Here is a 25338-nt window from a genome sequence, read left to right as displayed (position 1 = left end):
CCCCCCAGAACATTTGGCTTTGAAGGCCAGGGGGCATGTTTCAGGAGTTACACAAGACTTGGCAAAATAGACTCCACTCTTGGAGAGCAAACTTAAAGTCCTATGCATACCAGGTCCCAGGGAAAAAAACTAAGGACTCTGTAGGAGCCTGTTCCAGACCTATGTGCTGGTCTTAAAGGGTCTTCTGGGGAGGAGGGGAGTAACTGTGGCACCCTCTGGCACATAAAAGCTGGTGATGGTTATGGCAGGGACCTTCATGAATTCTGACTAGAGGTGGACATTTTGAATCCTTATCATGGAGACTTGGCCCCACCCAACAGCCTGTAAGCTCCAGTATTGGGACATCTCAGGCTAAACCACCAGTAGGGTGGAAACACAACCCCACCCATCAGCATACAGGTTGCCTAAAACTTCTTGAACCTACAGCCACCTCTAGACATGATTCTTGACATGGCCCTCCCAACCAGTAGGGTAAGACCTACCTCACCCACCAGGGGCAGGCATCAGCCTAACAAACAAGACAAAGATGTCCACTCTTTCTGCTTTTATTCAACATAGTTTTGGAAGTCATAGCCATGGCAATCAGAGAAGAAAAAGAAATAAAAGGAATCCAAATTGGAAAAGAAGTAAAACTCTCATTGTTTGCAGATGACATGATACTATATATAGAAAATTTTAAAGATACTACCAGGAAACCTCTAGAGATGATCAATGAATTTGGTAAAGTTGCATGATACAAAATTAATACACAGAAATCTCTTGCATTCTTACACATTAACAGTGAAAGATCAGAAAGAAATTAAGGAAGAAATTCCTTTTACCCTTGCATCAAAGAGAATAAATACCTAGGAATAAACCTATCTAAGGAGGCAAAAGACCTGTACGCTGAAAACTATGATACACTGATGAAGGAAACTGAAGATGATACAAATAGAAAGAAATACCATGCTCTTGGGATTGGAAGAATCAATATTGTCAAAATGGCTGTACTATCTAAGGCAATCTACAGATTCAGTGCAATCTCTACCAAATTATCAATGACTTTTTTCACAGAACTAGATAAAAAAAAAAATTTTTAATGGAAACACAAAAGCCCCCAAATAGCCAAAGCAATCTTAAGAAAGAAAATAAGGAACTAGAGGAATCAGGCTCCCCAACTTCAGACTTAACTACAAAGCTATAGTCATCAAAACAGTATGGTACTGCCACAAAAAAGCAGAAATAGATGAGTGGAACAGGATAGAAAGCCCAGAAATAAACCCACAAGCCTATTGTCAATTAATCTACAATAAAGAAGAAAAGAACATGCAATGGAGAAAAGACTCATGGAAACAACCTAAATGTCCATCAACAGATGAATGGATTAAGAAGTGGTACATATACACAATGGAATACTACTAAGGCATAAAAAATAATGAAATAATGTCATCTGCATCAACATGGATACAAACAGAGATTCTCATACTAAGTGAAGGAAGTCATAAAGACATATACCATATGATATCACATATATGTGGAATCTAAAATATGGCACAAATGAACCTATCTACAGAACAGAAACAGACTCACAGACATGGAGAACACATTTGTGGTTGCTAAGGGGGAAAGCAAGGGAGTAGGTTGGACTGAGAGTTTGGGGTTAGTAGATGCTATGACATTTAAAATGCAGGTCCTTCTGTATAGCACAGGGAATTATATCCAATCACTTGTGATAGAACATGATGGAGATAATAAAAAAAAGATGTATATATGTATAACTGGGTCACTTTGCTGTATAGCAGAAACTGACAGAATATTGTAAATAAACTATACTTTTAAAAATAAAGAAAAATACAATAAACAATACTACAAATAATAAATAGAAAATACTACAAACAATAAATAGAAAAGACAGCATCTTCAGTAGGTGGTGCTGGGAAAACTGGATGGCTATATGTGAGAGAATTAAATTAGAATACTCTCTAACACCATACACAAAAATAAACTCAAAATGGATTAAAGGCCTAAATGTAAGACTAGACACTATAAAACTCTTCGAGGAAAATATAGGCAGAACACTCTTTGACATAAATCACAGCAATATCTTTTTGAACCCACCTCCCAGAGTAATGAAAATGCAAACAAAAATAAACAAATGAGACCTTATTAAACCTGAAAACTTTTGCACAGAAAAAGAAACCATAAAAAAAATGAAAGACAACCCACAAATTAAGCAACCAACAAGCGATTAATCTCCAAAATACAGAAATATCTCATACAGCTCAATATCAAAAAACAAACAACCCAATCAAAAAATGGGCAGAATATCTAAATAGACATTTCCCCAAAAAAAGACAGATGGCCAAAAATCACATGAAAAGATGCTTAACCTCAATAATGATTAGAGAAATGCAAATCGAAACTACCATGAGGTATCACTTCACATCGGTCAGAATGGCCATTATCAAAGTGTCTACAAACAATAAATGCTGAAGAGGATGTGGAAAAAAAGGAACCCTCCTATACTGTTAGTGGAAATGTAAATTGGTGCAGCCACTACGAAGAACCGTACAGAGATTCCTTAAAAATCTAATTATAGAACTATCAATCCTGGGCATATATCCAGAGAAAACCATAATTCAAAAAAGATAGGGAGTTCCTGTTGTGATGCAGCGGAAACAAATCTGAATAGTTTCCATGAGGACAGGTTCGATCCTCCTCACTCAGTGGGTTGGAGATCTGGCATTGCCATGAGCTGTGGTTCAGGTTACAGACATGCCTCAGATCCGGTGTTGCTGTGGCTGTGGCACAGGCCAGCTCGGATTCCACCCCTGGCCTGGGAACCTCCATATGCCACAGGTACAGCCCTAAAAAGAAAAAAAAAAAAAACATACATGCACCCCAATGTTCATAGAAGCACTGTTTACAATAGCTAAGACATGGAAGCAACCTAAACGTCCATCAACAGAGGAATGGATGAAGTTGTGGTACATATATATTTTGTGGAATATCATAAACATGAATGAAATAATGCCATTTATAGCAACATAGGATGGATCTAGAACTTATCTTACTAAGTGTAGTCAGGCAGAGAAAGACAAATATCAGATGAGATTACTAATATGTGGTATTTAATAAAAATGATACAAAAGAATTTACAAAACAGAAACAGACTCAAAGATTTCAAAACCTAACTTACGGTTATCAAAGGGGAAATGCTGGAAGGAGAGATGGATTGGGAGTCTGAGATTAGCATATACACACTACTCTACACAAAATCAATTGGCAACAAGGACCTACTGTGTTCTAGCCTGTATGGGGAAAGAATCTGAAAAAGAATGGACATATTTGTATATGTATGGCTGATTCACTTTGCTGTACACCTGAAACTAACATTGAAAGTCATATATACTCCAGGAGTTCCCGTCGTGGCGCAGTGGTTAACGAATCCAACTAGGAACCATGAGGTGGCGGGTTCGGTCCCTGCCCTTGCTCAGTGGGTTAACGATCCAGCGTTGCTGTGACCTGTGGTGTAGGTTGCAAGACGCGGCTCGGATCCCGTGTTGCTGTGGCTCTGGCATAGGCCAGTAGCTACAGCTCCGATTTGACCCCTAGCCTGGGAACCTCCATATGCTGCAGGAGCAGCCCAAGAAATGGCAAAAAGACAAAAAAAAAAAAAGAAAGTCATATATAAATAAAATTTATGAGAAGAAAAAAATAATTTAAAATGCTAAAAAATATGAAAGAAAGTGAAGATAGATAGTGAATATGAAGATAGATTTAGGGATTTGTATTAAATAGGTTCTGGAAGGAAAATAAAGAGAGGAGGGGGCAGAATTCTTGTCTGAAATAATAGTACTGAAAAATTCCCTAACCTGGGGAGGAAATAGACATCCAGCATCAAGACACCCATAGGATTACATATAAAATGAATACAAAGAGATCAGAAATAATCCCACACATATATAGTCGAAATAATTTACAACAAAGGAGTCAAGAATATACAATGAGGAAATGAGAGTCTCTTCAATAAATATGGTTAGGAAAACTTGACATGCAGAGGAATGAAAAGGAATGAAACAAGACCATTACTTTATATCATACACCAAAGTTAACTAAAAATGGCTTAAAGACTTGAATGCAAGACCTGAAACTATATATGGTCAGCTCCCTGACATCAGTCTTTCTGATGATTTTTTTTTAATATGACACCAAAGTCAAAGGCAACAAAAGTAAAAATGAAAAAGTGGAATTTCAAAATCTTTTGCACAGGAAAGGAAACCATCAACCAAATGAAAAGATTACCTACTGAATGGGAGAAAATATTTGCAAATCAGGTATCTGCTAAGGATTTAATATCCAAAGTATATAAAGAATTCACACAACTCTATTGGAAAGAATAAACATTTTGATTAAAAAATTAGCAGAAGATTTGAACAGACATTTTTTGAAATACATTCAGTGGCTAACAGGTACATGAAAAGATATTCAACATCATTAATCATCAGGGAAATACTAATCGAAATCACACTGAAATATCACCTTATACATATCAGAATGGTTATCATCAAAAAGCTAAGAAATAGTAAGTTGGTGAAGATGTGAAGAAAAGGGAACCCTCACACAGTATTGGTAGGAATGTAAATTGGCACAGCCACTATGGAATACAATGTAATGATTCCTCAAAAAATTAAAGCAGAACAACCATATGATCCAGGAATTGCTCTCCTGAGTAATTACCTGAATAAAAAGAAAATACTAACTCCAAAAGGCATCAGCACCTTTATGTTACTGCAGCATTATTTACAGTGGCCAACATATGGAAACAACCTAAGTGTCCATTGTTGGATGGATGGATAAAGATGTGATACAAACACACACACACACACACACTGGAATTTTATTCAGCCATGAAAAGGAATGAAATTTTGCCATTTGTGAAACATGGATGGTCCTCAAGGGCATTATGCTAAATAAGTGAGAGAAAGACAAATACCATTTGATCTCTCTTATACGTGGAATATGTACATATATGTGTATATATATATATATAAATTTTTTTCAGGAAGTTGATAGATAGAACAGATCGGAATGGTGATTGCCAGATGCAGAGCATGGAGTGTGGGAATAACGGGTGAAGGGGTCAAATATTAAAAAGAAAAAATAAAATTTAAAATAAAACAAGATTTCTGTTTATAATTTTAAGGGTTAACAGCTCCTCTGTGGACCACCAGGAGTCCACGTACTTCTAAGTTAAGAGCCTTTGTTCTGAAGTGACCTCTAAGGGATGTCTGTCCCCTTGCTTTACTCAAATAGCAGATGTTGGCTAAGAGCCTGCTGCTTTCATATTTTACAGATACTGTTGGTGGTGGGGGTACTTACTGCAATAGTCTGGCTCCACCAACCCTGGGAAGAGCTTAACCATCTCCATGATCCTGGACTAACTATACGCATCTAAGTCTCCTCTTGCACAGTGCCCTGGGTTATGTTGGGGAAAATAAACCCAAAGAAAGAAAGAAAGCCAATGATGGACTTGGTTACTTAGATGAATTTAGCAAGAAAACAACCAAATTACCCTCTGAACTGAAGGAGAGAAAAGGGGCTTATTTAGAGGTCCTTAGATCTAGAGTTTACCACCACACTTCTTGGACACAATGTCTTCCTCCACACAGTCAGTCTGGGAGGGGGTTGACACCTCTGACCAGCTCTGTGCTACTATCAGCCATTTGCTAGCAGAATGTGCACAGACACACAGCAAAGCTAAACTTCCCACTGTAGTACTAAGAAAAGAAAATGTGGAGTTCCCTCTGTGGCTCAGTGCAAGTGAATCTGACTAGCATCCATAAGGACGCAGGTTCAATCCCTGGCCTCTCTCAGTATGTTAAAGATCCGGCGTTGCTGTGACCTGTGCGTAAGTCACAGACACAGCTCAGAACTAGTGTTGCTATGGCTGTGGTGTAGATCAATGGCTACAGCTCTGATTTGACCCCTAGCCTGGGAACCTCCATATGTTGCTGGTGCGGCCCTAAAAAAAAAGACCAAAAAAAAGACAAAAAAAAAAGAAAATATGTGAGTGAATATCTTTTTCAGTTGGCCCAAAGAGGGGCAAGATCTGATGGCCTCAGATAAGCCCCTGCCCAGGATCCTTGTCCCATGCAGCCTGGGCATCCCCTGTGACTTGGCTGACATGCATGTCACCTTTTTCTGCTTCCCAGTGCAATGGGCCTTGCATCGGGCCTCGCCTCGCTGTGCAGCACAGACAAGTCTTCTGTCAGACGCGGGATGGCCTCACCTTACCGTCAGAGCAGTGCAGTGCCCTTCCAAGGTAAGAAAAGGTCATGGACCTCCTTTCCCCTGCGTCAATAGCATGGAAAGATGGTGGTGAGTGAACCTCCCACAGTCCCAGCAGTCAGACACCCTTCTCTTTCACCTCCATTCTCCCCAGGCCACGGGCCTCCTAATGGTAGATGGAAAGGTGGTGGCCTCATGCCTACAGACGAGGCTATCCCCTTTCAGAGCTGGAAAGCATGGGGTGGGGGGGGGAGCATTCCTGTAAGGAGGCCTAATGGCACAAGAGGGTGCTGGCCAGGATGGGCAGGAGATCAGCTCCACACAGCCCCTAAGGGCTCTACCAGCCCCTCACTCTTGTCCACCTCCCTCTCAAAATTATGCTGAGACACTTGTCCCTGGCCCTCAACCTACCATTCCTATCCAGCCCCTATCCTTCATCATCCTCTCTTGGGGTGAGAGCTCATTATCCCCTCCCTCAGATGCCAGCCACCCCCACTCCTACTCCCACCCTGGTAGAGCTCATTCTCAGGTCGTGCAGGGACACAGACACTGTAGAGATGAGCAGACAGAGGCCCAGTCAGAGGAAGGGGCTTTCTGAGATCCTCCAGCCATTCAGTAACAGAGATCAGACCCCAAGTTTGGCAGCACTGAGAGTTCATGGAGGCAGCCTAACAGTCTTAGGTTTGCAGCATTCTTTTCATCAGCCCTCCACTCTGGCCCCATATCCAGCCCTCACAGAGGCAGACCTTAACCCTGCCACCCTCCTGCCACAGGCCCGTGAGCACACAGAACTGCTGGTCAGAAGCCTGCAGTGTACACTGGAGGGTCAGCCTGTGGACCCTGTGCACAGCGACCTGTGGCAACTACGGCTTCCAATCCCGGCGCGTGGAGTGCGTGCATGCCCGTACCAACAAGGCAGTGCCTGAGCACCTATGTTCCTGGGGCCCTCGGCCCGCCAACTGGCAGCGCTGCAACATCACCCCGTGTGAAAACGGTACGTTCCAACCCCAGAGAGCCCAGTACAGATTCCCCTCCAGGCATCAGGTGCAGAGGGCAGTCCCAGGAATCAAGCCTGAGCATCACACAGTGGATCAGCTTTCTCCAGGATTGTGAACTGGGGCCGGAATTGGGTATTTTCAGAGAGGTGCATGCAGACAAGCATAGGTGTGTGCAAGCATGTGTGTGCACATGTCCAAGTCACAAAAGATAGCCCGGCATGGCCCAAGGCTCCCTCCTCATCCCTGAGAGAGCCAGGTGCTCTTGGCCAAATGCTGGATGAAATCAGCCTCCAGCATACCTACGGCAGTTTGGCTGGTACCCAAAGGGGACAACAAAACAATGGCTTTGGGGAAGAAATCACTGTTTGCACTCCTTCCTGCTCAGCTGACCCCACAGCCATCATGGCTCTGCTTCTAACAGAGCAAGGACTTGCCAACCACTTCCCTCCTGCCCAGACCCATGTGCACCCACCAGTCTGTGCGGGAGCCACATCTGGGATCTGATACTCGTTCACTCTCTCCTCCCTTGAATTTGGATCTTTTTCCTGAGCCCAACAACAGCATTTTTTTTTTTTATTTTCCCACTGTACAGCAAGGGGGTCAGGTTATCCTTACGTGTATACATTACAATTACATTTTTCCCCCAGCCTTTCTTCTGTTGCAACATGAGTATCTAGACAAAGTTCTCAATGCTATTCAGCAGGATCTCCTTGTAAATCTATTCTAAGTTGTGTCTGATAAGCCCAAGCTCCCGATCCCTCCCACTCCCTCCCCCTCCCATCAGGCAGCCACAAGTCTATTCTCCAAGTCCATGATTTTCTTTTCTAAGGAGATGTTCATTTGTGCTGGATATTAGATTCCAGTTATGAGTGATATCATATGGTATTTGTCTTTGTCTTTCTGACTCATTTCACTCAGTATGAGATTCTCTAGCTCCATCCATGTTGCTGCAAATGGCATTATGTCATTCTTTTTTATGGCTGAGTAGCATTTCATTGTGTATATATACCACGTCTTCCGAATCCAATCCTCTGTCGATGGACATTTGGGTTGTTTCCATGTCCTGGCTATTGTGAATAGTGCTGCAATGAACATGCGGGTGCACGTGTCTCTTTTAAGTAGAGTTTTGTCCGGATAGATGCCCAAGAGTGGGATTGCGGGGTCATATGGAAGTTCTATGTACAGATTTCTAAGGTCTCTCCAAACTGTTCTCCATAATGGCTGTACCAGTTTACATTCCCACCAACAGTGTAGGAGGCTTCCCTTTTCTCCACACCCCCTCCAGCACTTGTTATTTGTGGATTTATTAATGATGGCCATTCTGACTGGTGTGAGGTGATATCTCATGGTAGTTTTGATTTGCATTTCTCTTATAACCAGCGACGTTGAGCATTTTTTCATGTGTTTGTTGGCCATCTGTATATCTTCTTTGGAGAAATGTCTATTCAGGTCTTTTGCCCATTTTTCCATTGATTGATTGGCTTTTTTGTTGTTGGGTTGTATAAGTTGTTTATATATTCTAGAGATTAAGCCCTTGTCGGTTGCATCATTTGAAACTGTTTTCTCCCATTCTGTAAGTTGTCTTTTTGTTTTCTTTTGGGTTTCCTTTGCTGTGCAAAAGCTTTTCAGTTTGATGAGGTCCCATGGGTTTATTTTTGCTCTAATTTCTATTGCTTTGGGAGACTGACCTGAGAAAATATTCCTGATGTTGATGTCAGAGAGTGTTTTGCCTATGTTTTCTTCTAGGAGTTTGATGGTGTCCTGTCGTATATTTAAGTCTTTCAGCCATTTGGAGTTTATTTTGGTGCATGGTGTGAGGGTGTGTTCTAGTTTCATTGCTTTGCATGCAGCTGTCCAGGTTTCCCAGCAATGCTTGCTGAATAGACTTTCTTTTTCCCATTTTCTGTTCTTGCCTCCCTTGTCAAAGATTAATTGACCATAGGTGTCAGGGTTTATTTCCAGGTTCTCTATTCTGTTCCATTGGTCGGTCTGTCTGTTTTGATACCAGTACCACACTGTTTTGATGACTGTGGCTTTGTAGTATTTCTTGAAGTCTGGGAGAGTTATGCCTCCTGCTTGGTTTTTGTTTCTCAGGATTGCTTTGGCGATTCTGTGTCTTTTGTTGTTCCATATAAATGTTTGGATTGTTTGTTCTAGTTCTGTGAAAAATGTCATGGGTAATTTGATAGGGATTGCATTGAATCTGTAGATTGCGTTGGGTAGGATGGCCATTTTTACAATATTGATTTTCCCAATCCAGGAACATGGAATATCTTTCCATTTCTTTACATCTTCTTTGATTTCTTTGATTAAAGTTTTATAGTTCTCAGCATATAGGTCCTTTACCTCCTTGGTCAGGTGTATTCCGAAGTATTTGATTTTGTGAGGTGCAATTTTAAAAGGTATCGTGTTTTTGTATTCCTTGTCTAATATTTCATTGCTGGTATACAGAAATGCAACTGACTTCTGAATGTTAATCTTATATCCTGCTACTTTGCTGAATTTATGAATCAGTTCAAGGAGTTTTGGGGTTGAGTCCTTAGGGTTTTCTATGTATAGTATCATGTCATCTGCATACAGTGACAGTTTGATCTCTTCTCTTCCTATATGGATGCCTTTTATTTCTTTTGTTTGTCTAATTGCTGTGGCTAGGACTTCCAAAACTATGTTGAAGAGCAGTGGTGAGAGTGGGCATCCCTGTCTTGTTCCAGATTTGAGTGAGAAGGCTTTCAGTTTTTCCCCATTGAGGATTATATTTGCTGTGGGTTTATCATAAATGGCTTTGATTATATTCAGGAATGTTCCCTCTATACCCACTTTGGCGAGGGTCTTGATCATGAATGGATGTTGGACTTTGTCAAATGCTTTTTCTGTGGCTATTGAGATGATCATATGATTTTTGACTTTTTTTTTGTTAATGTGGTGTATGATGCTGATTGATTTGCGTATGTTGAACCATCCTTGTGAACCTGGGATTAACCCAACCTGGTCATTGTAACAACAGCATTTTTATCCCAGTTGGTTGGGGATCTTTTTTTTCTCTCCCTCTGGACCCCAAACAAATCGGAGGTGCCTCCCCACAGGGAAGGGGCGAAGCACGAGGCAAAGAATAGGAAGTTTCTAAACAATGCGATGTAGTTTTCCCCCTAACAGAGCCTCATTTAGCCTCAGAGTCGCTATGCTGAGGCAGATGCCCTGTAGCTAGACAGTGCCATTGCTCTTTCTACACAGGGAAGGATTGTCTTTTCTCTTGTGTGGTGCTGACCCATCTTTGTCAATACCCTATCCTTGGGACCACTGTTCCAGAAAAGTAGCTCAGACCTACCATGTTAATCACAGATTTCTGTAGCCCATATCAGCGCCCATATTGAACCATCTGGCCTGTGCCAGTACTGAACTTGGAGGCCATGGTGCTCTGGTGCGGCCCAGTGAGGGAAGGAGTAGAGAGGCATAGGGGGAGATTGTGAGCAAAGGAGGCTTCACAGGGAAAGGAAGGCTCATGTTACAGGGGATGAGGCCGAGCAGGGGCTCACTTTCATTCCACCCCAATGTGCAGTAGGATTTGGTCCTTCTGGTAACCATCTCAAGGAGAAGGAGCCACGAACTCAAATGCCATGAGAAAAGTTCCCACATTGGCACAGGGGGTTAATCCAACTGCAAGCAACATGCGTCACTGAGGAGGCTTGGGTTCAATCCTTGGCCCAGTGCAGTGGGTTAAAGGATCTGGCGTTGCTACAGCATAGGTCAAAGCTATGGCCCAGGTCAGTCCCTGGCCTGGGAACTTCCACATGCCCTGGTGTGGTCATAAAAAAAAAAAGAAAAAGAAATGCCATGGGAGAGGAACAGCTTGCCTAAGAGGTGAGGAGGTCCTGAGGAGAGGTAGATGACAAGCACCCTCAGGAAGGAAGGGGCTAACAGAAAGGGAGCAGAATTCCAGCATCCGGATGCAGCCTGGGAAGCGAATGTCTGTGCTCTGCTGGAGCAAGGCCAGGCCAGTGGTGCTGGACAGACAGTGGTGGCCCCTCTAGCACAGGGGTGCTGTGCCTAAGGCAGACCCCAGGAAGCACCCAGGAGCCACAGCCTTTACTGAGCTTCTGTTTCACATCTCCTTTTTGTCCTCTTTCCCAGTGGAGTGCAGAGACACCACCAGGTACTGTGAGAAGGTCAAGCAGCTGAAACTCTGCCAACTCAGCCAGTTCAAATCTCGCTGCTGTGGAACTTGTGGCAAAGCGTGAAGATGGGGCCCAGGGAAGGACACTACCTGGCCACACGGAGGACTCACGCAACCACCTTGGACAGAACTTAAGCTTTCTTCATTTTATTTATTTATTTCCCCCTCCCCACCCCCACCACACACACCCTTAACCCCTCTTCTCCCCTGCCCCCGCCCCAGACATGAGGACCCCAGCCTGTCTTCTCTCTCAGTTAGCTGGAGGACAGAATGTTGGGAAAGGACTAGGACGGAGGTCTAAAGGAGGTTGCAGAGTAGACAGGGCCAGACGGCTAGAGCTTCCTGGCAGAGCCCACTGTGTCCCAATCCTGGGTCCCAGGGAGACCTAGCAAGAGGCCAGCACAGGCCCCCTGGGACAGCAGGGAGCCAGAGCCAGAATCCCACAATGGAGGCGGGAGGGTAGAGTGCCAGAAGGTTTGTAAAGCATCAGTACAGGCTTTGGACCACCAACAGCATCTCTCCTGGCAGCGCACAGTTAAGGCAGGAGTGCACGCTACTCCTCTGCCTCCTCCCTACCCCTCAGCATGGGGAGAGCAGGTGCAGTGGGAAGACACCATACACGCGGAAAACCCAGCCCAAAACTCAGCTCTTCCAGTGGGAGGCACAGAGCTATGAGAACTCAAAACAGGGTAGAGGGAAAGGGGAACCAATCCAAGCAAGCCTAGAGAGCACAGCAATACAGAAGATGAAGGGGGAGGGGAGGGAAGCAAAAAGAACCCTGAACCCTGTGCATGTTCCTCAGAGGGGGAGTAGAGGAGGTGGGGGAGTGAGCAGGCAAGCAGCGTGTCACTCTGATCCCGAACTTTGTGCCTGGTAGACCACTACAGGCTCAGAGCCCTTCTGCCCCCAGGAGGGCATAGCCCCAGGGCCCTTGCGTGGTATAGAGGAATCTCCATGTCTCAGTGAACTTTCTGCCTGTACCCCGTGGCAGAGATGGTGAGATTGCAGGGTCTGGCTGTGCAATTAGGCCATCTCTGGCATCTCTATCTAAATCAAGAGTTCCCCCAGCTCAGAACTAATGGCTGACTTGGGCCAGGAGCATTTTGAACATGAATGGGCTGGTTTTCTGCCTATAATGGCTTTTACTGCCCCACTTCAGGGCCAGGGACTGGGGTCAGCTTGTCAAAAACCCATCCATTCATCAGTTAAGCCAGAGAAGTCATTGCATCGGAGTGACCACTTCCTCCCTGAGCTGTCCAGGGCACGAGTGGGACGGCAGGCTTGTGCAGGCCCCTCCCCCTGGAGCACAGTGACAGCTTGCAGTCATACAGCAGGTGGGGGCCAGGTGATGGGGCACAGCAGCAAAGCCCAAGAATAATCAGAGCTTCCTAGGCAGTCCTCCAAAGGCTTTTCGACCCACTTCCACCACACAATGAAATACTAGAAACTCTATGGGAATTAATATACATCACTTTTGGTAATGAGTGGCCAAAGTAGCCCACACACTCCAGTCATGCCCGTAGGCTATATAGTAAAGGGGCTTACAGTAAAACCAGGTAGCAAAAATGAACATTTGCTGCATTTTAGCAAAATGCTCATTCAGCAGAGTGGTTTGGGGTGAGTGATTTTGGCCTGTCCCCTCACCCCAGTGGCCTCCATTTATCAGCAGGGCCACCAGAATCACACACCCCTCAGAAAAACTGCCCCCTCACATACAGACTCGCAAAATGCCACTCAGCCCGGGGCCACCACTAACACAGGGCTGCATCTTCCAGACAGCATGGAAATAAAAGTTAGGGGGAGACATTAGGATGTGTGTCCTCCCCACGTGAGCTATGGACAGTTAAGGTGGTTCTTCCTTCCTCACCACTATAATGGGCTCTGAGAAATCATGTTACTAAAAAATCAGTGTAATGTTTATTTAAAATAAAAGAGAGTGTTTTTTATGTCTGTATATCTTTTGTGAATATTTATTAGGATTTCTTGTATAAAAAAGTGCAATATTAATAATTGTACATTGTCATCCAGAAAAACAAAATATTGGGTTTTTTTTTATTAACTTCTTGCAGTTGTGTGCCTGTAAACTCAGTGGTGATTATTGCATTGTTCCTATTTTTAATAGAACCTGATGTTTAACTCTCGATCCATTCACTGTATACAGAATACATTATTGTAAAAGCTAGCACAGGATGATGGGGCAGCAAGAGGGGATCTTTTCATAACACGATAGTTACACATGGAATGCAGAAGACAGACTCCATACTACTACTAATATGGTTGATTATTTCTAGGTTCTATAGCTATGGGAAACCAGCGGCCCATATTTACATTTCCTAAACAGCTGGTGTTCCCCAGCTCCGCTACATGTTGGGTTGCAGCAGTGGGAGGTGGGTTTCAGCATGAGCTTGGAGACCTAGGTTTGGGGTGGGAAGCAGTGTGCTCCTTGCATGAGATGAATGTACATTTACTGTTTGTTCTGTGAATCGTGACTCAGCATTGCCGGAAGATTATTAGGGCTGCTGAATAATGTGGAAGGAGGCCCTTCCTCCTCTAAAACACAAAAACTGTATTTATATTTTTTGTACAGATAATACAGCTTATTTATTTAAATCTTGTCGTCTGCGTCTCTGTTGAGCTCAGCCTTCCCATCTTGTTTTGGGCAGGGGATGAGGCTGGTTCCCAGCCACTTACGTGTGTTTGGCTAAAATGGAAGAATTGTGGCGTTCAGTTTTGCATGTGAAGCTAGGAGCCTGTGCCTGGATGGGCCGGCTCTGTAAATGAACCCAGAGGGGCAAGATATGCACAAATTGAGGCTTTGTGTTGCCTTCGACAATCATCTCATTTATGGCCCTACATATGGCTTATCTCGGATATATTACCACCACAATAAATCAAATAGCACGTAAAGGAAGTCACACAAATGTTTTGGTTCCCAGTTTATGTAAAAGTTATGTTTACATTGTACCATGGTCTATTAAGGGTATAATAGCATTATGTCTTTAAAAATAATGTACATACCTTAATTAAAAATACTTTATTGCTGGAGTTCCTGCTGTGGCACAGTGGGTTAAGAATCAGACTGCAGAGGCTCCCCTAGCCCAGCACAATGGGTTAAAGGATCTGGCTGTGGTGTAGGTCACAGCTGTGACTCGGATTCAATCCCTGGCCAAGGAACTTCTCCATATGCCACAGGTTCAGCCATAGCCTTTTTTTTTTTAAATACTTTATTGCTAAGAAATGCTAACAATCATCTGAGGCTTCAGCAGGTCCTAATAGTAGCATCAAAGATCACTGATCACAGGTCACTATAACAAATATAATAGTAATGGCAGTTTTGAAATATTTTGAGAATTACCAAAATGTGACACAAAGACACATATAAGCAAATGCTATTTGAAAAATGGTGCCAATAACCTGTTAAGGTGAGTTTGCCACAAACCTTTGATTTGTTTAAAAAGAACAAACAAAAAAACAGTATCTGTGAACTACAATACAGCAAAGCACAATAAAATATGATATGCCTGTGGTAGGAAGATGGGAGCCACAGTACCTTCAGGAAGAAGAGAAAGCATGGGTATCTCCAGGAGCAGAGGGGAGAATGGGGAGCAGCAGTGCCCACACTCCCAGTCAGACTTCCTTCTCTGGGTATGGGTGCTGTGCAGTGGCTGTGTGTGTGTGTGCCATTGCAAGGGCTCTCATCTCTAGATTATTACACACTCAATCCTCACATGAACACTATGGTTATGTCCATTTCCATGTGAGTAGACGGAGAAGCCCAAGGTCAGCCAAGATTCAAGCTTGAGCAGTCTGGCTTTTAACAGAGCCTTGCTCTTCCCCACTTTGCTGGCCCCAGCTCCTCTGCATGCGAGCAGACCAGGCATGGCCACCCAGAGGCGTGTGCCATTCTCTCCTCCTACTGCTCAGAGGCTGGCAGAAGATGACAGGTTGCTTTCTCACCCCCTAAAATCAACTCTCATGGCATTATAGGGCTCATAGCTCCCTATTTTTAAAGCATTGCAGTAGAAATAAAGCTACTATAGAAAGTGCAGGGGGGAAAAAAAGGATATTTATAGAATTCTTTATAAACAGGCACTGGTGAAAGGACAGCATGTCCCCAGGCCCAGACAACATCCACAAAGGGACCTTTGCAAGAGATACTCCAGGGACCCCAGCCCCAAAGCTAAACTCCAGCCTGTTTTCCTGCAACTCACCCCAGCACATGACGCTCAATAAAAATACACCAGAAAACTCTTCTTGCCATTCCAATTATTTTCTGAGGAGTTGTGGGTTTTGCTCTAAAGAAAAGACCAATGCTAGCTGTATAAATACTCACATACCCACAACCCATGTCCCACAGAGACCCCCATGGAAGGGAGGGGAGGAGTCAGAAATGCCAGAGCAAAAACCCAGCAAAGGCCCAAAGGGTGGGAAGGACTCAGAACGTATGGAAAATTTTCCGGCCAAAATCACAAAGCTCAGTAGGGGAAGAAAGAGAGATTCTGACTGAGATGCCACCAACCACAGTGTAAAAGTTTAGAATCTTCACCACAGGCCAGCCCTGGAGTTGTAACTCGACATGCTTGAGTCCCCTGCTTGGGCCTCAGAAGTTTCCAGGACTTTGACAAGCCCAGGAAATCTGTAGGCCCATCAAAACCAGAATGATCAACAATCACCAGAGCTCATTCATATCCCAGCTTCCTCACCTTTGAAGAGAGGATAACTCATGGGCTTGGTTGTCATAAGAAACTGGTTTATTCCTGTACAGGAAAGAGAAGGGTGCCTGGCATAGCACTGAAATGTTCACTAAACGTTAATTTTTTTAAGCTTTTTAAGGCTGTACTCCTGGCATATGGAAGGTCCCAGGCTAGGAGTCGAATTGGAGCTGTAGCCATTGGCCTACACCACAGCCACAGCAATGCCAGATCCAAGCTGCATCTGCAACCTACACCACAGCTCATGGCAACACCAAATCCTTAACCTACTGAGCAAGTCCAGGGATCCAGTGACTTCATGGATACTAGTTGGATTAGTTACCACTGAGCCACAACAGGAACTCCATTAACTACTATTATCAGTGTCTAAGCTACCTTGGAGAAATGGGATATGAAGGGCAGGGCTGGCAGAATGCTTGCTATTTCATGTTACTTCCCACTGTCAGCTCTGAAAGACTCTCGCCAATTTTCCATTTTCAACTGAGAAAGACATCAGTAATTTCAAAGTTCAGTACCAGACAATGGTGTAAACAAGAGAGGCATTAGTGAACCAAGCTCTGCATCTGGGAAGAAAACATATCAATCCATGCAGCCAACTAAAACATTCATCAAAACACTGACAAACTTCCAGGAATACTTCCCAAGATAGGTGTTATTTTTATAATCCCAATGTACAACCTAGTCTGAATTCAAAATACCCAACTGTCTTTGTCTTTCTGGCTCATTTCACTCAGTATGAGGTTCTCTAGCTCCATCCATGTTGCTGCAAATGACATTATGTCATTCTTTTTTATGGCTGAGTAGTATTCCATTGAGTATATATACCACATCTTTCGAATCCAATCATCTGTTGATGGACATTTGGGTTGTTTCCATGTCTTGGCTATTGTGAATAGTGCTGCAATGAACATGCAAAGACAAATACCATATGATATCACTCATAACTGGAATCTAATATCCAGCACAAATGAACATCTCCTTAGAAAAGAAAATCATGGACTTGGAGAATAGACTTGTGGCTGCCTGATGGGAGGGGGAGGGAGTGGGAGGGATCGGGAGCTTGGGCTTATCAGACACAACTTAGAATAGATTTACAAGGAGATCCTGCTGAATAGCATTGAGAACTTTGTCTAGATACTCATGTTGCAATAGAAGAAAGGCTGGGGGAAAAATGTAATTGTAATGTATACATGTAAGGATAACCTGACCCCCTTGCTGTACAGTGGGAAAAAAAATAATAATAATTAAAAAAAAAAAACCCAACTGTACCCATAACTACCATTTTCTTTGATTTAGTAAAAATATGGAGGACTAGTCATAAGCAAATATACAAGTAAAGTAAAAGCTAAAATTAAGGACATCTCACTTACCAAGTAGTAGGTTTTCTCATAAACAGCATATTACCCCTCACTTCATCCTGCAAATAAACCAAAAGAATCCAACTTTATTAATGGTTCTCCACTAAAACGAGACAAATTATATCTCAATAATTGATCCGCAGAGCTCCCCAAAATAGGCAAATCATCCACAAATGATAAGAGAATGGTTGGGTAGAGATGGGATGAAGCTTTGGGGAAATAACTCAATGAAAACTGGCGTGTTTGGCCAATTAACCCAAGAAAGAATAAATTGGGAAACCAAACCCCTTGATTTGTTTTCTCTCTGTCCCTTATTTTGTTCAATGAACTAGCTCTGATTTAAGGACTTCAAGATTTAGACTCAGGGAGTTCCCTTAATGACTTAGCATCCAACTAGCATCCATGAGGATTCAAGTTCAATCCCTGGCCTCACTCAGTGGGTTAAGGATCCGGCGTTGCCATGAACTGTGGTGTAGGTTGCAGCACAATCTCTAGTTGCTGTGGCTGTGGCATAGGCCGGCAGCTACAGCTCCAATTGGACCCCTAGCCTGGAAACCTCCATATGCTGTGGGTGCAGTCCTAAAAGTCAAAAAGACAAAAAAAAAAATCAGACTCAGAATGCATTGAATGTGACTTAAATCCAGGAAAGTAATCTCCCACAAGTTGTTAACAGCTTAGTTATGCATGTCACACACTCCATTTAGGAAAGAATCAGTGTTGATGTAAGCCTTGAAGTAAACAGTAAAAAACTGAATACCCAACAAATCCTACCAATTCTCTAAGATTAATCTAAAACTAGTGCCTGGCCCTCACCCACCCATCCGGTCCACTTGGAGATTCTTTCAAAGGTCAAATGTCTATAAGCTAAACAGAAATTGTCATCTTCGGCCAAACTTCAGCTTCTCACTCATAGCACCCCAAGGTTTGCTGCCACCCTTAAAACTGAAAGGTAGTTATTGGTAATCAAGCCTCTGCTAACCAGAACTGGGCTGTCAACCTTGCCTGTCAACTAGAGGTTTTACAACTTCACTCAGATGGATTTTGTGAAGCACCTGGTCCCCATCAACCACATGTCACGCTTCTGATAACAGAATATACAGATGTCACTCACCTCTGTGTTTTCCAAAGGCAAAATTCCATCTTCAACCAAGGATTTCCCACGCTGCTCCTAAAGATATAGTTTATATATGTGTAAACAGAAATTAAATGTGCAATTTTATGTGAGAGAAGAGAAAGCAGACAGTAGGGAATGGTTCTCCTGCCGAACATAAATAATGTTTAAGCAGAGTGCTTAGGAAGGCCTGAGAGATTTCACAGTCAGCATCCAGGCCAGAAAGCACACCTGGGAAACCTGCCTCTCTCTCCAAGATGACATAAACAGCCCTCCTCCAAGTCTTCGGGATGGCCAGGGTTGACCTGGTTACCAATCCCGGGAAGGACAGTGTACAGCTGTGAACGACTTAGTTAACAGGTGAGTGACTCTAGGAAAAGATTAATGGTCAAGACAGGGAGTGTGGTGAAGAAGTGTGTCACTGGCTTGGTTTCTTCCCCCAAACCCAAGGATGGGGTTTTTGTTTCTTTTTAACGGCCACACCTGAGGCATATGAAAGTTTTTAGGCTAGGGGTCAAATCTAAACTGCAGCTGCCAGCCTATTTCCACAGCAGATCCAAGTGGCCTCTGTGACCTACATCACAGCTCCTTAACCTACAATGCCAGATCCTTAACCCACTGCCCGGAATCAAACCTGCATCCTCATGGATACTAGTCCGGTGCATTACTGCTAAGCCACAATGGGAACTCCCCCACCACTGCTGGAAAAAAGATGATAGTGAAATGGTTTGAAAATGACACAGCTGAGGTCAGCTGAAGGATGATGAAGTTGTTTACCAGTCATCCAGGTCGTTCTGTCCCCTAGCTGGAGCTGAGCATGTCACAGTGCCAGCACACAAAGCAGGTGCCAGGTTCATGGACCAGCCACTCCTGAGCTGCATGTCTTCTACACAGGAGTGGGGACCCTCAAGGTAACCACCTAAGAGCAAAGCCCTATGACCTGAATCCTCCACTCCTTTTGCACCATGAAGGTCTAGCCTTTGCAACTTGGGTCCACCTGGGACGGAAAACAACCAACCTCTGCATCCAGTCCTAGTGAACCTCACTCCACTTGCCCCCACCAGGCAGTCATCTTCCCATCCCATTTCCTTCTACCCAATTTATTTTCCCCTCACATACCTTTCCTTTTCCCTCAGAGTCTGACCAACTCTGGCCAAGAACGAACTCTGTGCCAGGCCCAGGCTGTGGTCCCAAGGATACAGGGTTGCAAATTCAGTCCCTGCTTTGAGCCCCAAGGAGCTCAGAATCCAATCAGGAAAGCAGGCATATCCCACTACAAATGCCAATGCATCCTACTCTGATTATCTATTCCAAGTTTGGGGGAATCTCCAGCCCAGTTTTCTTCTTCATTTGGTTCTTTCCACAGTTGGCAGCCAGGGATTTCACATTTTATTCCTAATTCTGACTGGAGCTTTGGCAAAGGTATCCTGACTGGACTCCCTAAACCTACTCTGGTCTCCTCCAATCCACTTCCCATAGAACAGTTAGAACTACTGTTATATTGCCAGAAAATGCATCAGTGTAAACTGATGTGAATGCACACATGCATATGTGTACATATGTACAGATGGATGGTGGGGGAGAGAAAAGTGTGGTCAGTGCTATGACTGTCACTGTGATCACTACTGATGACAGAGCTAATACAGCAGTTGTGGGGTAGCAGGGAGAGGAAGGCCTACCTAGGGGGAGGAAGAGTATGTAATGGGACATGCAGAGGAGGAAGGCAAGGTTTCTGAGTAACCACCCATCAGACAGGAAATTCCTTGGATGGTGGACAGGAAATGAAAGACATGGAGATGCTGCAGGGGTGGGGGGAGAGGGGCATGGACCTGAGAGCCCTGCAGGCCAGTCCCCTGCTCCCAGGGCAAAGGCATGGTGACAACTATGGCTGACCCAGGAATTTGGGGGAAAGGTGGCACAGGCCAGAAAAGGGCACTGTGATAGCCTCAAGTCAGGCAGACCAGCAGAGGTTAGGAGATATAACAATCTTCAGAGCTCAATTGTCAAGACACAGCCTTCCTTTGAGAGCTTACAAACACAATAGATGTGACTGTATTTTACCACATCACAAGATGAAAATACCTTCTTCCTTGGAAATCTCAAGGGATTTTTCTGAGTCTAGGGTGATGAACTATTCGAATCCAAAGTTTAAAAATTTAAAGATTTCTTCAAATAAACTTCATCTCCTGGATGTAATATTCCTTTTTGTATATTAAACTTGTAAGAAAGAGAACATCATGTAAAGAAGTCCTATTGCAACCTAATCAACATTTGTGTAGTCATGTGTCTGTGTTATCTGTGTGTATGTCCAGAGCAATTAGTGACTAGGTCTGAATGTTAATTCAGTACCAGGTCCAGTGGAAATTGACTCTCACACACACTTACCATTCCCAAAGTTCTTTCAACCTAATTATCTCTGAAGCTACAAACCTGCAAATGGCATACTCCTTTAAATGCATTCCAAATTCTATTCTTTCCTTTCAAACTTAGTAGCCTCTTGCATCTCCCTAGCACTCCCCTTCCCCCAAATCTGAGGCATCATTCAAAAATGTCTTCCCTGTTCACAAGGTTTGTTCTACAAACAACATTTCATCAAATGCCCTGAGCAAGACAGTGAATAACCTGCCAAGTTGCTTAAACTCTCTGAGCCTCAACTTCCCACCTGGACAAGAGAATAACAAACACAGAGAGGGCTGTGTGTCGACAAAAGGAGGTGCTGGTGCCATGAGAACTCGAGAGAGTACAACATAGGAGATATGTACTTGCCTCCACTGTCCCGTACATGAACACAGGCTCCCCCTGCCCTGCGCCCTAGCTGTGCCATAACCTTTCATTTGTCAAGAAGCCAAACAATCTCAACAGACAGTGAGCAGTATGTTTCAGACTCAGAGCTGACCCTGAGACACGACAGGATGCACTGGGTTTCTGCATCATCAAAGAAAAATTTGACCACATGTTTGCATGTATGTATATTTTACTGTATTCTAAATTTCTTTGAAAAAATGTATGATGAGCTCTTGGCAGTGTTTTTCCCTGTGTGTTCCAATAGTTTTTGCACAAAAAAAGGTCTGTTGTCAGAGTTGGAAACTGCTATTTCTGCCAGCTCAGCATTCACCCCTCCCTTCCCTGGAACTACATCTTGGTTTTTTGGGGGACACCCACCACATTCCCAGCCCTCCTGCAGTTGGTATTGTTGGAATGAGATTGACCCTGCATGTACATACAACTCAGTTCAGGGGTGGACTTCAATTCTGGCCAGGACAATGAGTATTTTCCATCTTTCTGCCCATGGCTATCAGTTCAGGGATCAGCATGAGACACAGCCAGGCAAAACACACCCAATTTGGAGATTTTTATTGGAACCGCTGGAAAGGAGAAGCCCTTTAGCTAAAAGGATGCTGTAATATTAGACTTGCTGGAAATGACCACATGGAAAGAGCCTGCATAAGAGGGCAATGGAGAAGAAAAAAAAAGCAAAAGATGAAGACCAAGCCCACACCACATCATTCAAGCCCCTGGATCCAGCTGTGCCTGAAGGCCACAGAGAAAGCTCTGGACTGTTTAATTGCCTGGACTAACAAATCCCCTTTTTGGTTTGAGCACTTGTAAGTACAAGAATTCCAATTCACAGCCTGGGTTATACAAACTTAAACAAGATGTCTTTACTATAAGGTTTCATAGAGCCTTCAAAGTATTACCACGCATCATGGATCTACACTAGGAAGATACAAAATGGCACAGCCTTTCTCAAATTTATCTGTTCAGTGAACATTTCTGAAGACCCTATCACAGGGCTATTATTTCACAGAAAACACCTTGGCCTGATACATTTTACCTATGGGTTAACTTCTTACTAAAACGCTCCAAATCCCCATTCCCTTACAAGTCTGGATAAATGAGACAAATGGGAGTTCATTTATCCAATACTGTTGATGCATTTGTCCAGACATTAAATATGCATGTATGATATTTTATTCATTTTTACTAATAGCACAATGGGATATTTTCTAGACTTAATATGTCTACATGCATATACATGTGTGTTTATATATATATATATATATATATATATATATATATACACACATATATATATATAGTACATTGAGATCAATCATGAGCTGCCATAGTTTGAATTCTGCATTTTTAATTGGGGTGATTTTTTTTTAGTCTCTAGTCCTGCTGCCAAGTTATTAGCTGTCACTGCTTTCTGTTCTAAGTATGTCTGCCTCTAGCAGCTCCCCCTCTTACTCTTCTGCAGGCTAGAAAACCAGGTAAGAGAAACACATTGGAATTATGTGTTTAAAAAAAAAAAAGTGGAGGAGAGGGAGGGGCCAATGTGCTGGAGTGGGTGCTACCTACAGTACCCAAGTTTCCATACGTGAAATGTGTGTCAATGACTTTGGCAACATGAAAGCTGCTTATTTCCAGGTTCTTGCCTCAGTTTTGGACAGCTGAAGTTTCCAAATAACTGACCTTCAAATATAAGAGGTGTTATGATGCTTAGGCAAGAAAGGAGCGCCCCCCCCAAGCCCCCCAGCCAATAGTAAGCACTGCGCATACTGCTTAGAAACTTAAAAATGAAAAGTGTTGTTGTTGTTTTTTTGTGAGCCCAGGAGAGCCTACAGTCCAAAAACTTCCATTTCTTAGTTTCTAAGTCATTCACTGGCAAAGATGTCAAATTTCAGTCATTTATTTTTTCAGGCATTCTCTCTGCCTGTAATCATCAAGAAGCTGCTTGCCTGGTTAAAAGGTATTTGTGGGCTCCCCTGTTTTATGCTCCTATAACATGACATGGATGGGGATTGGGGCCATCAGGGAGGTAACCAAGCTTTACCCTTGTCATTGAAAGAATAGCCTTGGTCCTGATGAGGTAGGTAGGTTATATGTGGGCGGGCAGGCAGGCTGGCTGCTCTGGGCAGTAAAAGTCCAGGAAAATCAGCGTTTTAGGTTCAATTACAAGAGTGGAAAGTTCCTGACACCTTTCAATTAGTGCGATGCTGGGTTTGTGGGCACCCTTTTAACGCTTGACAAGGAAAGACCATCAGGACACCTCATGTCAGCATTCACAGATCCAGGGGCAGGGACCTGGGCACCTGAGGCCCAGAAGTATGGCTTAAAGAGAAGACAAGCTTAGCACTGCCCTGAAGCTTTTTCCAGAATCCAGAGCACATATCCTGAAAGGTTCATGGGCTCTTAGGCTCCCCCCATGCACCCCCAAAATGGGGAGGAGCTAGGCACCTGCTCAGTCAGCCATGTGCAAACCTGGAGGCAACTGGGCCAAAGGAAACACCCCTGCCTGCCCCACCCCCAGCGTTTCTGCTCAAAGGGCCTCTGCTTCACTTCAAGGCCTGAGGACCAGATGTGGGCCTAGGTGACGGCCTGTGGGCCTGAGGAGCCTGGGGGCGGGAGCGGGGGAGAAGTTAATCTACAATTAGGATCTGTGCATGCCCCCACCTACCCCACCCACCTCCTCTTGACAGCTGCACAGCTGAAGAGCACTTTTGGAGGAAATGGGTCATTCTGTTCATCCTCATGCCCTAAATGACCAGATCCCAAAAAGACAGACCCCTCTGGGAATGTTCTGCTTTGAGGATCCTATTGACATGGAGAAGTGTGCTTCTCTCCTGTGTTAGAGGCCAAAGCACGGGGATGATGAGTTCAGCCCTCCTAACCGTGCCCATTACTGCACTTCTCAAGCCCTGTGACTACAATGGAAAGGTATTTTGGAGGACACCACATAAAAGCAAAACTGCAAGACAGAGCGGGGAGGGGGTGCTCCCCCAGCAAGGCCCTGGCCAGCACTGTGGCTCCTGAGGTCAGAACCTCAACCGCTGCAAGAGCAGGTGAGGGGAGTCAAGGCCCCGACTGCTCAGCTCACTTTTTCTTTCCCTCCTCACGGCCCAAGAAACTTCCAAAAATGACATTTCCAGAGAGCGTAATTAGTAACCCCAACTTAGAACAACTAAAAGGTAATTTAACCACATGAAAAAGGGAGGTGTTTTAACTTTATAAAAAATGTAGAATTTAAAACATGAGCAGTTATCCTTACGTGCATACTTGTAAACACTGACCAATAAAATCACAGGGAGATTCAGCTGGGCAGAATTCAGCAACCATCTTCATTTCCATCATCACCATCATCTTCATCAGCACCAACCTCATCCTCACCTATATTTAATGAGTTAATAGTGAGCCAGACGTAAGTCATTGATGTATAGTCAATCATTCAATCCAAGTAACAAAACCATGAGACCAGTATTGCTGCTACTTGTGTCCTTCTTTACATGTTTTATCAATTTTTACTTGTGTTAAAACCACTGTCATAATAAGGACAGGTTAGGGGAAAGCCCATTCCTTAAGTCCTAGAGAAGACTAGAAGGGATGTCCTGAGTGGCTCATCTAGCCCAGGGTTAACATGGAAGTGACCCTAAATGTCACAGAGGAAGGGTTCAGAGGAAATTTCTCACCTCAAGACAGGCTTAGTGCTCCTAAATCAGCCAGGTTCATCCACCCTTTCTACTCATCAGAAACATTAGAAAAGCCTGACATATAACTATATTGAGAAGGAAGGAATGTAGAAGAATTAAAATTCCTAATCTACCAAAACAGACCATGCCCAAAATCAATGAGTCAACAGACAGCAGTACATGTATATTATTTAGAAATGTGGGGAGTTCCCATTGTGGCTCAGTGGAAGTGAATCTAACTAGTATCC

At 43.8% G+C, this 25338-nt stretch overlaps 1 protein-coding gene across 1 annotated transcript in view; it reads left to right on the top strand.

The window, feature by feature from the left end:
* The window catches only part of ADAMTSL1 (ADAMTS like 1), a 452838-nt gene extending 438789 nt beyond the window's left edge, over window positions 1–14049 (top strand). Inside the window, exons 27-29 of the mRNA XM_047767602.1 lie at window positions 6195–6304; window positions 7044–7264; window positions 11397–14049. Coding sequence (XP_047623558.1) covers window positions 6195–6304; window positions 7044–7264; window positions 11397–11503 — 438 coding nt within the window. The 3' untranslated portion in view covers window positions 11504–14049. The remainder of the gene's footprint in view (window positions 1–6194; window positions 6305–7043; window positions 7265–11396) is intronic.
* Window positions 14050–25338: the final 11289 nt, after the last annotated feature.

The sequence above is a fragment of the Phacochoerus africanus genome, chromosome 2 (genome assembly GCF_016906955.1).
Source record: "Phacochoerus africanus isolate WHEZ1 chromosome 2, ROS_Pafr_v1, whole genome shotgun sequence".
Taxonomy (NCBI): domain Eukaryota; kingdom Metazoa; phylum Chordata; class Mammalia; order Artiodactyla; family Suidae; genus Phacochoerus; species Phacochoerus africanus.
This window is presented reverse-complemented; position numbering and strand designations above follow the sequence as displayed.